At 38.1% G+C, this 12,635-nt stretch overlaps 1 protein-coding gene across 10 annotated transcripts in view; it reads right to left on the minus strand.

The window, feature by feature from the left end:
- Positions 1-10,911, minus strand: part of LOC116296126 (uncharacterized) — a 23,409-nt gene extending 12,498 nt beyond the window's left edge. For 2 of the 10 annotated variants that reach the window (XM_089039161.1, XM_089039160.1), the window contains exons 1-6: positions 10,743-10,911; positions 8,151-8,480; positions 6,590-6,637; positions 5,949-6,000; positions 5,664-5,711; positions 5,024-5,083 (exon numbers count right to left, since the gene is read on the minus strand). In XM_089039161.1, coding sequence (XP_088895287.1) covers positions 5,024-5,083; positions 5,664-5,711; positions 5,949-6,000; positions 6,590-6,637; positions 8,151-8,480; positions 10,743-10,896 — 692 coding nt within the window. In that variant the 5' untranslated portion in view covers positions 10,897-10,911. Of the gene's footprint in view, positions 1-878; positions 1,174-1,235; positions 4,892-5,023; positions 5,084-5,663; positions 5,712-5,903; positions 6,001-6,589; positions 6,638-8,150; positions 8,481-10,742 lie in introns of those variants that run through there. The other 8 variants (XM_089039163.1, XM_089039158.1, XM_089039162.1 and 5 more) reach the window with 8 other exon arrangements.
- Between the last annotated feature and the right edge of the window lie 1,724 nt (positions 10,912-12,635).

The following is a 12,635-nucleotide window of genomic DNA, read 5'->3' on the forward strand; positions in this document are numbered from 1 at the left end:
CAGCGAAGACGCCATGGGGAAGGAAACCGCAATAAAAAATACGATGAAAATAGCGAAAAACCTACAGTGAATACAGCTAAAAAAGCATTTACCGTAGTGTTTTCTATAGTTAATAAAGTTTAAGTTAAAGTAATTAAGAAGACGATGAACAAGACCAGTATTTTGTTTCACACACGAATCAGAAAAACTATTTGCACCGAAATGTGCCGAAGAAAATTTTCTGTTTTCACAGAGGAAAAAACTACAAGAGTCACTGAAGTGATTTTTCACAATCATTAAATATGTTTAGCTTGCCAAAATACGCTGTGTCACTTTAGACAAAAGACATTGTCCATTGAGAAAAGGCGAATTAATGAAAAAGTTTGACTATTATAAAACTAGAACTTTCTTTCAAATTTTGCACCATGAATTTTCGCTCCGCCTCAATGTTCAGGTATTTTTTTCATAACTTTTCAACTTCTAAAGTCCCAAACAGACAATAGAAATACAATCACGATATCGGCGAAGTACAAAAAGTGAATCAAACTTAGTATTTGAGTCTCAATCGAGCGACCATTGTTTTGATTTAAAAACAAGCTTGAATGATGTTGTCTCAGCTGAGTATTTTTTACATATGCTGTTATAATGGATTCTTCCAAAAAACCTTTCAGAATTTCTCAAGGAATTCCTCTAAACACATTTTCTCGTCAAATTGAATAAAGTTTGGTTTGTCAACTGCGTGAAGCTTGCTTTGTCACTGCCGATCTCTTGTGTACCTATGACGTCACTACAATCTGACCAATCAGGAATCGCATGCTAAAATAGCTCAGACTAGCGCGCGGAAGCTAAAAATAGATTTTCAAGAAACTTTCATGGGTCACAGGGATATGCTCTCTTACTTCATATTCTCTTGTCAAATACAATAGTTTGAGGACTTATTTTGATATGTTTTGACTTGGCATCCGCTAGTTGCCCCGCAGTCAACCGCTTGTTTGCCTCCCAGTCAACTCCAAAAAAGTCACGTGATTGATAGTAAGCAATTCAAAAAACAATTGCTCTTGACATTCCCTGGTCTCGTCCAGAATGTTCATCAGCTGAATCACAAGTTTTCAATAGAATTCTTTCTGGTTGACAGCACATGGTGGTCAGTGTTTAAACATCATTTAAAGTAGATAATGAAGTTGGTAGCTTTACCTGATTGAAACCCAGCAATATAATAATATATTAGAGGAATCATTGGAAACCTCACACCACAATTCATGTTATTTCTTTATTAAAAACGCTAATACATGACATAGAGCTGTAGTTAATAATGGATGCCTTTACTAAACCATAAGACTAGAAATAGAATATTTTCATATTGAAACTCTTGGTCACTTGCATTATAACGTCATTTACTACCACTACCAGACTCCCTTGTACACTTTCTCTTGTTCAGTTAATTAGCACCAATGTCTTACTATTCTCATGAGGAAATAGAACTATCAATAAGAAAAAAAATCGCAAAGCATACATCTCGGTAGTGGTAGTAAAATTACGCCACGCTATCATACTTGACCAGTAGAAAAGGAAGACATAGATTACGGTTCTACTTCTACAAGAAGTATTAGCAATTAAGGCCCCGTCCACACGTATCCGGAATTTTTTGTATCCGCAAATTATTTTTTGCGGATACGAAAATGTTTGCGTCCACACGCAGCGTATTCGAATCGTTTTCACCGTCCACACGTATCCGTTTTCGTAAAATTTGCGGATACGTGTGGACGCAACCGGCCCGTATCCGCAAAAAAAATTTGCGGATACAAAAATTTCCGGATACGTGTGGACGGGGCCTAAGATAACAATTATGAGGAACGCATGGCAATCGCATATGGCAATCGCTTTAATCATACGTGCTCAGTTTCCATGAAATATCCCAAGAGTAATCGCACTCCATTTTATAGCATATAAGCATTAGAAATTCAAAACCCGCAATGCATGATCGTAAGAGATGAGAGAATACCGTCGAATATACAATAGATTTCCTGCATTCTGATTGGCTCACGTATATTTTCAATGATGTAAATAAGAGTTTGAAGCCTGATTTAAATAACTTGATAGCAGTGCAGTTTCTAGACCCCTTGCACAAATCTAGACCTGGTCCCGGTTGTACGAAGCCTGGATAGCGCTATCCGGCGGATAAATCCTCATCCAGTGGATAAGTCGATGCTGTTATCCAACAAATTTATCCACAAGCTATCCAGGCTTAGTACAACCGGGCCTTGGGGGTCTAGACAGCAATCATCCAACAAGATTTCAACCTTCGAAAAAGACCGGGGAAATGAATTCTTTGCAGGATTATTGAGAATTAGGGCAAGGCGTCTACAGTGGTTTTTCCAAAAATTATGTTGTTGTTTGAGCCAAAATTTCTGCTTTACAACATGAATCATGAAACATTTTTCGACAAAGTCACATCAATATATTTAAAAGTTATTATATTAGGAATAAAAATTTGTATTAAAATTCTATTAAATAACTTTAAAATAGATATATATATATATATATTGGAACCTGAAGTGTCAGAAACATCGTATCATAATGTTAGGTACGGGAATGACGAGTACGAGTACGAAGTCAGGAACACTTTGTCAACATGAAGTGGGAAGACCTAAGCAATATGATATAGAACTTTGATGTTTTTGTTGATATTGACCAAATGTTGTCTACCCATCACTGCGCTCGCTTGTCCTAGCAATCTCGTACCCAGAGCCTGCATTTCTTCTGGCCTGTGACGAAGAACGAGGGCTCTGGCATAATCCATATTTTGGTGCATGCGGAATTATCGGAAAGTGAGATATAAACGGTCAAAATAAGCAAAGTAAAATTAAATCGAACTCAAAATCAAAGTTAAAATCATAGTACAAATTAAATATCGGGGGGGGGGGGGGAAATATTTTAAATTTTTGACAAGTCTTTGAACGCGTGCGCTGTTATACCAGAAGTCCAAGAAATCCTGGTCTCAAAAAAAGAATTATGCCAGAGCCCTCGTTCTTCAAAGCAGGCCAGAAGAAACGCAGGCTCTGGGTACGAGATTGTTGTCCTAGTCACCCGCAAAAAATACAGTCTCCCACTCGTTATTGTCGAAAATGAATGTTCCTAGAAGTGGACACTTATCCTAATGGTGCGTGATTAACAGAAACTCTTTATTTTCTACCACAAAAGTTGGGCCCTAGCTTCTGGGGAGTAGTGCCCAGTCCGTCATGTCACTCTGCAGCCTAATGCTGACAAGGTATACTTACTATTAGCCATTCAGAGGTTGAGGTAAAACTGGGTCGAGTATTGTTATTGCAGTGCATTGTGAGCCGGGGTTAAGTTTGGTTATTCTAGGGCACATGTTACCAAGATGGCGTCTATTCATTTGTCCCCTAAAACAGCCCCAGAATGCACTGCAATACCAGCTCGACCTAGTTTTTTACCCAACCTCGGAATGACTAATTGGGAACGATTTTCTAGAAGCGAAAGATCGTTAATGAATTTTCATATCATTTTGCATGAATAGTTATCAAAAACCTGTTGGATAAATATTTTATGCAAAGAGCATGTTTTGTTTTGTTTTGTTTTGTTTTGTTTTGTTTTTTTTTGTTCTTTTTTCATTTTTTTAAAAATTTGTCAAAATATTGCGCAATGAAGTTCGTAGGTACGTCTACAAGTAAGTGGGTTGGTAGGGAGGTGGGTATGTAAGTAGGTTGGTTGGTACGTTAGTTAGGTAAGTAAGCCGAAATTAAGTAAGTTATCATTTAATACTTCTGCAAATAACGTGCGTCTCATCTGCTCGCGCTGGGTAAGATAGAGTTTAGAGGGAGTTTGAGGATTTCTTTGCAGAATTAAATGATAAACAACTTATCAGTCGGCTAAGCATCTGATACGGCTGGGCATTTTTAGTCGTCACTTTTATTTTGGCACGCCTAAAGGTTTGCCAAAATACTCCGTGACTCGTAAAAATATACAGCCGTACCAGATGCTTAGCCGACTAATGAAGAAATAGAAAACGCGCGCGCGTGCCGTGTGCAGTCATAAAGCACGCGGGGGTTGGCAGAACAGGAGAGAAGTGTTAGGAGAAGCACGACGCGTAGTGGAGTGCTTTTTCACACTTTTCGAGTGTTCTGCCAATCCCCAACTGCTTTATAACTTCACACAGCACAGCAAGCAAGTTTTTATTTCTTTTTTTAAAATACAAATTACAACAACCGTTATTTAAGATAAACTGAAAGTGCGCGCGCGTGCAGTGTGCTCTCATAAAGCACGCGCTCACAACCAATCTGAACGCGAGATTTATAACAGCTATTTCGTAAAAACAATTATTGAATTTGGTTTTTCGCATAATATTGTAAATTCTCAACATCTCGGCTGTTTTATCCGCAGCTTTCGGCTTCTATAGGTTCATTACATGGCTCCGATCGTCCCTTGATAATTTACAATATCTCGTGAAAATTAAGTAATTCTAATGATTTAAACGTTTTCGCTCAAGTGATAAGGCAGCCATATTGGTGTACAAAACAATAGAAACTTCCTGCATAGCGTTCGCATAAAAGTAGAGTTCCATTCCCAGAGGTTAGAAAATGTATTGTTTTGGTACACCAAGATGGCGGCAGTGACGTCACGTGAAAACCCTCCATTTAACGAACTAACAATTGTCTGATTCCCCGATCCTCTGTAATGACACATCTTCACCTTGCGTTGCACTGGAATCTCTGGCTACATTTCCATTCTGGTTTTGAATCTTGTGAAGGGATGTTCCCGTTCGAAGGTTTATAATACTTTATATATAAACGAATAGCCAGGAAAGAAACAGTAACTAATACCAGAAAGCAAAGAAAAAAGCCACCGAAAAAAGCTCCCACCACAACTCCACTGGAAAATGTTTTCGTATTATCTAATTACAACAAAAATGGCGTGTAAAAAAATTATCACCATACGGCATTAAGGTACCACAGATAAACTACTTCATGAATTATCGTTAAAGAAATAAAGCTCATATTGTGCTGTACAATAAAAACCTACATACCTTTTTTGGCTGTAACATTTGGGGATGACACATTGCCTTTTCCTGTATCTGGAGCAGTAACTAAAAATAGCGTAATAAAAAAGGATAAGATAAAAAAATAAATATATAACACTGAAGGAGTGGAAGGTTTTTGCTGTTGGATACAGGATCCCAAATAATGCATTCTTTTTTCAACTTTAGGCTATTCTCGTTTACCTGGTTGAATACACTTCCTTACACTCCACCCCCCCCTCCCCCCCGATATTATGAGGAACATTTTTTCCCAGTGGGACTGATGGGGTCTAGTGAACATTTTCACGTATGCTTGGAAGATGTCAGCACAGACGTGGACTTAGCCGTGTTAAAGCATTCTGACTGGATAAATCTGTGGACGTTACTGTGTTAAAGCATTCTGACATTCTGCATTCATAAATCTTAGCTGGGCTAGCTGGGTGATGCTGCTGGGTTTCCTAGGAGGGGGCCATTCCCCTACTACATTAAGCCCCTCACCTTCTCTCTCTCACCTCCTTTAGAACACATGTATTAGGATAAAATTAACCGCTAACAGGAAGAGAGGTCACGGGGACCCCAGAATAATCTGGATGGTCATCGGTAGTGTTAATGTGTCGGTGTGAATCGCAAGCTGTAAATGAGGACTGACCTGACTTGGGAACATTTGTTGGGGTTTCTGTTTCCGTTGAATTTCGATCTAGAATTGAAGAAAATACCAAAAACAATTAAGGAACAAGCTCAAAACTAAGGTCCAAAATACGGACCCGATTTTTTATTGAGATTTAGGCATGATGTGGTGGTTATGACTAATTTTATTATACAGCCATTAAAAAAACGTTGAATACTAAATACTGTATACAGTATATTACATTTATGCGATTTGACTTACTTAGTTTTAGAGATATTTGAGGATAAAATACAGAATTTCTCTTACAGAGGTGGTGGGTACCAGGTAAGAGCCACACACCTTGTTTCTAAATGAGGTCCTGTAAGATGACAAATGTAAAGCGCATTGAGATATTTGAAATGCGCTACATAAGAAATTCCCATTATTCTTCATTATTATTATTAAATAGTGAAAAATAAAAGAAATTAAATATTCCTTTTTCTTTTCTTTTTTTTGTGATCACGTGTTGTGAAGGGACGTTGTGCCCCCTTGCAAGTCCCCTTGCGAAATGATCCTAGGAATTCCAAGGGAAAACTAGGATATGCCTAGGAAACCCTAGGAGTATTATCATTGGAAGATGTCAGCACAGACGTGGACTTAGCCGTGTTAAAGCATTCTGACTGGATAAATCTGTGGACGTTACTGTGTTAAAGCATTCTGACATTCTGCATTCATAAATCTTAGCTGGGCTAGCTGGGTGATGCTGCTGGGTTTCCTAGGAGGGGGCCATTCCCCTACTACATTAAGCCCCCTCACCTTCTCTCTCTCACCTCCTTTAGAACACATGTATTAGGATAAAATTAACCGCTAACAGGAAGAGAGGTCACGGGGGATCCCAGGATAATCTGGATGGTCATCGGTAGTGTTAATGTGTCGGTGTGAATCGCAAGCTGTAAATGAGGACTGACCTGACTTGGGAACATTTGTTGGGGTTTCTGTTTCCGTTGAATTTCGATCTAGAATTGAAGAAAATACCAAAAACAATTAAGGAACAAGCTCAAAACTAAGGTCCAAAATACGGACCCGATTTTTTATTGAGATTTAGGCATGATGTGGTGGTTATGACTAATTTTATTAAACAGCCATTAAAAAACGTTGAATACTAAATACTGTATACAGTATATTACATTTATGCGATTTGACTTATTTAGTTTTAGAGATATTTGAGGATAAAATACAGGACTTCTCTTTAAATACAGAAGTGGTGGGTACCGGGTAAGAACCCCTTGTTTCTAAATTAGGTCCTGTAAGCAGGGCCGTAGCTACGATGAGGCAAGTGAGGCAGTTGCTTGTTTTTCCTCAAAATAAGAAAAAAAGTAAACAAGGTGGTTCCGATTATCAGAAGAAGAAAAAAATGTATAAATTGTACATTAAAAATGTAACAAAATGGCTCTCAAAACGCTGGAAATCCCATTTCCGAGAGTCTGAAGTTGAAAATTTTCCGGGGGGAATCCCCCAATACCCCCTACTTATGACCGCCTTCGGCAGTCAATTGAGTCAATCGCCTCAGTTGAAATTTTCCTCTGGCTATTGCCCTGGTAAGATGAAAAATGTCTTTGATCTTAGTCCCAATCAAAGCAATCAAATGACCTGTTATACTATCAGATGTTTAATAAGACTAACAGGGAGCATGTACTGATTTATATTGATAATTATTCTTACACCTGTTCAAATGTACTTCCATTAAGTAAATAAAATATAGTTTGATTGCTTTCATTGGGACTAAGGTCAAAGCTACCCAGTTAGCTCAGAGAAGGTGCTGCCTTTGTCATTGCATCTGCAAATGGTTAGACCTTCAAGTCTTCTCGGACAAGGACTTTAAACTGTAGGCCCTGTCTCCCAACCCTTCCTAACCTGCCGTAAATGGGGGACATAAAAGAACCTTATTGAATTATTCGTGTAACAGTAGGGGATTGTCTCCCGGTTCAACAGCCTATCCCAATATGAAGGCATAATACTAATTTTACTAACGAATCACTCATGATTGTAAGCTGCACGGTTGCTAATAGTGCCTTAATATGCAGCCCATAAAGTCTTCCACTAGTTATAAATGTAAAGCGCATTGAGATATTCGAAATGTGCTACATAAGAAACTCCATCATTATTCATTATTATTATTAAATGTGAAAAATAAAAGAAATTAAATATATTTTTTTCTTTTTTTTGTGATCAAGTGTTGTGAAGGGACGTTGTGCCCCCCCCCCCCCCCCCCCCCAGTTTTTCAAGGCTTGCTACTGTGCTACTGCCCTGAGTTATATGTCAGATCTGGATGCCAAATGCAACTGTATAAAAAATTTGTTCTGAGCACGTAACACAATGTGAGTGTAGACATGCATTCTGCTCATTCCCTGCATCTCCTCCACCGAATTGTTGTGATGAAGCAAGGTTGTAGGGCCTTCCCCTTCCCTCCCTTAAAAAGTAGCTTGATAAACAGCCTAAAAAGTTTAGCATGGAACTGAGCAAACCAACCTTGAAGTCTAATAGTCCTCATTTGTCCAGGAACATCTTTATTGTAACCGTTATATCTGACGAAGCACTGGCATGATTTCCCATCCAGTTCCTTCCATGCCTCTTTCACCATGAACATAACCAAGTTACCCATTCGAAGGGTTCCGTTCATTTGCGTGGCGCATTTGTTGTGGTATGGATTGCTCTCAACACAATAGAGTTTATTATTTTTTAAATCAAAATTCTGTAATTCTATATTTTTTACTTTGAGAGAGATATACTTGGCTTGTATGGCATTTACACATGGTATATATAGTTGCCCGCCAACGTAACCTAGTAGTTCATTTTGACCTGCAATAAATAATAATCAGTAATTACTAGGTACCAAACGAAACTTCCCAAAAAATACATATTCTCGCCTTGCTCTTTCTGATGGTGATGACAAAAATAATGAGGTGTATATGGTCTATAAATACAAAGTAAAAATATCTATTTACTACAAGCATTGGAGCATTACTCAAATATAATTCAAGTTAGCAAGTTATTTGTTTGATCGCTTCGTAATAGTTTCCCCTCTGCTACCTAAGGAAATTAATCGCGTTGTCAGCTGGAGTCTTATCTGGTTATCACTGCCTCCTTAAACCGTTAGACATTAGACTAAAAAACCGTAAATTCTCTTTTTTCTACTTGTTGGGCTACTTGTGGATTTGGCCAGCATTTTCGCGCAAACACGCGTGTGCGCTACGCCACTTAAAGTAGTACGAGTATCTAAGGCAAATCCACTTAATAATAATAATAATAATAATTAATATTAATAACAATAATTAATAATAATTTTATTTATATAGCGCATTTTCCAATATGCCCAAATGCGCTTCTCATGGGACTTAATAAAATAAAAAAATAAAATAAAATAAATAATATATACTATTTAACAACTATATCTATTTACGATTCTAAATTACTAATATCTAAAAAGAAACTAATGATCTAAAACTAATATCTAAAAACTAATATTGATACTCTAGACTATGTATAAAAAGGATGCTTAAAACACTATGAAAATACCTAATACCTAAATGCTAAATATGAAAGAGCTACAAATCAAAGGCATCCTTAAACAAATAAGTTTTTAGATTCTTTTTAAAGATAGCTAAGGAAGAACTCTCTTTAATATAAACTGGAAGCTTGTTCCAAAGCATGGGAGCATAGACAGAAAATGCACGTAGCCCATAAGATTTAAGTTTATAGCTAGGCTGCTCTAAGAGAAGTTTGTGCTTTGATCTGAAACTACGTTTAGGGCACATAATGGTTTAAGAGGACATTAAGGTATTCAGGTGCAGCGCCCTTGATTATTTTGACATTGACAGTTAGTCTTAGAATACCTTATGTAATATGTTATTATCTTAAAAAAATACCCTAAAAGATACCAGCTTGAATTAAAATGACCCAAAAATCTTTTAGACACCCTAAAAGATACCAGATCCTCGATTTTTACCCACTGAAAGACACGACGAGAATCCCCAGTCCATCCCCCCCGGGGGGGTTAACCTAATACCTCGGTCGATAGTAACCTGAAGATCAGTAAAGATTAATCCACATGACCTGGTCAAAACCAATTTGCAATGTTAATAATAGTTAGAGCTAGCGTATGTTCATAAAGTCTATTTACTTACTATTTTATTCTGCTTATTGCTATTAACCTCCCGGCTTAGTCTTGTTCGACTCTCGTGTTAATTCTATTAAGTTCTGTGTTGTCAAGAGATCGGCTAGAAGACTTGTCTGGTTCTTATCAACGAGAAAATGACTATAATTTGGCTTTCCTGTTCAACGTTACGTAATTTCTTCAACCACGCGATAAATTTCCCTAGCTGGGCAGTTTATTATAAGAGAATGTATTCATGAAATTTTGCATATTGTCGATTTTCAGCGTAAATATTGAATAAACTGCAATTGTAACTTTACTGCTTGTCTTGTAGCAGTTCCTGGCAATTTATGCGAGCGAGTTTCACTACTTTTTAGAATTTTTTACCGAGGTAGGACAATATATAAATTGACAATATGTACAAAATCCCCACACATTCTATTTTAATAATGCAGAGACCTGTGGTATGTTTGTTTGCCGCTACAGCACTACAAAAATAAAGTCAAATAGATACCTAATTCCGTCAAATTCATTGACTATATCCGGAATAAAAGAACTTAAAAAACATAAATATAATAAATATGGATAAATATTACAAATGTTTTATAAAAATAGGGTGTAGATTTTGAAGAGGAACGGATAAATATGGTGATCGATTGACTCGAAGATCATTTGTATTCAGTCTTTTGTAGCGTGAGAAATCACGAACTATAAAAGGTCAAGCTTACTTGTTGTTCGAGAAAAAAGCTAACAGTTTATTACTTAACATATTATTTAGCTGAAATATTTTGTAATACTCTTATAAAAATAGTTATAAGTATAAACAGTACACTAAGTACTAAGATAAGTAACGAGTAATCGATCTATATCATGTCGTGACTATTTGATTATCAGCATTATCGTTCAATTGCATGGGGTGTCAAACAGACCATTAAAACGTGCAGTTATATTAATAAAGCTTCGCTTACCTTCGGCTGTGTGTATAAAAAATAGAAATCCACAGAGGAAAAACTGGAAAAGGTGGAATGGATTGATAAGCATTTTAATGGCTTCTTGAGTGAGCGGCAAACGATTTCGTGATCGACGTGATCGACTGTCATCCTCGCACCATTCCCTACACATCCAAGTTAAAAGAAAAGCGACTGGGACCGGAGGGGAAAGACTGACCAATATAATTTGGAATGAGCTTTTATGCTGAAATGAGCGGCAAGATAAAAAGAAAGACTTTATATCCGGAAGTGGTGCTTACAAACGGTACGCGCACACACATTGTGCAGTTTTCGTATGACTGTGAAAAGTTCACGGTACGTACACGGTCGTGACAAGGCAGGGGGTACGCCAGACCAATCACATTGCACGAGAATTTACTCTCCATACCCAGAACATGGCATAAACACTGCGCGGGCACGGTCACGTCAAGATCACGGCTCTTTTAGATCAATCATACTGCGCGTGAAAAAAAATCAGTCAATTAAAATTCTAGAAAGTATCACGGTCACGGCACGTCACGCTTACGGCACTGAGCTTTTATTTCACAGTCATACGAAAACTGCTCTGTAAATAGTTACAACGTACCGTAACGTTGTGTGAATGCTTATAGCAGTTCATGGGCGTATATCGAAGGGGTCCACCGCCCCCTTAAAAAGTTGATTGCTTTTTTCTATTTTGTTGGGCTACCTGTGGAATTGGCTGGAATTTTCGCGCAAAAACGCGTGTACTCGCTACGTCAGTTGCAGTATACGAGTATCTGCGATTGCTGATATTTTCATCGATGTCATTTACATCTCTGTTAAATCCACTTTAAACCATTGAGAGTTAGTTTTAGAATACCTAAGTGGTTCGAAGTTCGTTTTTTTATGAAAGGGTGTATGTGTGTAGGGGAATGGGGGGAGGGGTGGGGATGAGTTGGGCCAGGGGAGAGAGACGCCAGTGAAATACATCAGCAGTCTCGAGCAAAGAATATTCTTGGCGGGAAGAACACCAACCGTTATAGGAAAAGGAACCTATTTACCTTTTTTGATGCGAATTATCATATAAATAGGTGAAGAGCCACCTCGTGGATTCTATTGATTAAACCATTATTATTATTATTATTATTATTATTATTATTATTATTAATATTATAAAGACTTTCTGAGAACCTATTTGTCAGACTCATTATTACCTCCGAGGCTTCAAAACAATTCGGTGCCTAGGCTATCCGAAAGCAGTAAATGTATCGGTCTCAAATGAACAGTGGAGGGGGATGAGGGGTGGAGAGGGGGAGAGTCGGGGAAAGGAAATCATGGCGGGTAGGGGTGAGCGAAGGAGTTAATTGGAAGAAAACATTTACTATTTTTCTCCTTTTGTCCTTTTGCGTTAATTTTTTTTGCAGACCAAGTAAGAGTTATGCTGTTATGTGGTATCACCATCGGGGTTAGCTCAGCCACCAGCTCACCACTACCGCCACCCGGTTAGCTCAGTTGGTCGGTCTGTTGTGCGGGAGGTCGTGGTTCAAGCCTCGGCCGGACCAACACTCAGGGTCTTAAAATAACTGAGGAGAAGGTGTTGCCTTTGTAATTACATCTGTAAATGGTTAGACCTTCAAGTCTTCTCGGATAAGGACTTAAAACCCTAGGCCCTGTCTCCCAACCCTTCCTAACCTACAGTAAATGGGGGACATAAAAGAACCTATTGAATTATTCGTGTAAGAGTAGGGGATTGTCTCCCGGTTCAACAGCCTATCCCAATCTGAAGGCATTAATATTAACTTACTAACCGAATCACTCATGATTGTAAGCTGCACGGCTGCTACTAGCGCCTAAATACGCAGCCCGTAAAGTCCTCCACTGGTCATTATTGTGAAGCGCATTGAGACCATG

The sequence above is a fragment of the Actinia tenebrosa genome, unplaced genomic scaffold (genome assembly GCF_029948245.1).
Source record: "Actinia tenebrosa isolate PJP-AT-01 unplaced genomic scaffold, QUT_ActTen_1.0 PGA_scaffold6__47_contigs__length_16458017, whole genome shotgun sequence".
NCBI classification, from domain to species: Eukaryota; Metazoa; Cnidaria; class Anthozoa; order Actiniaria; family Actiniidae; genus Actinia; species Actinia tenebrosa.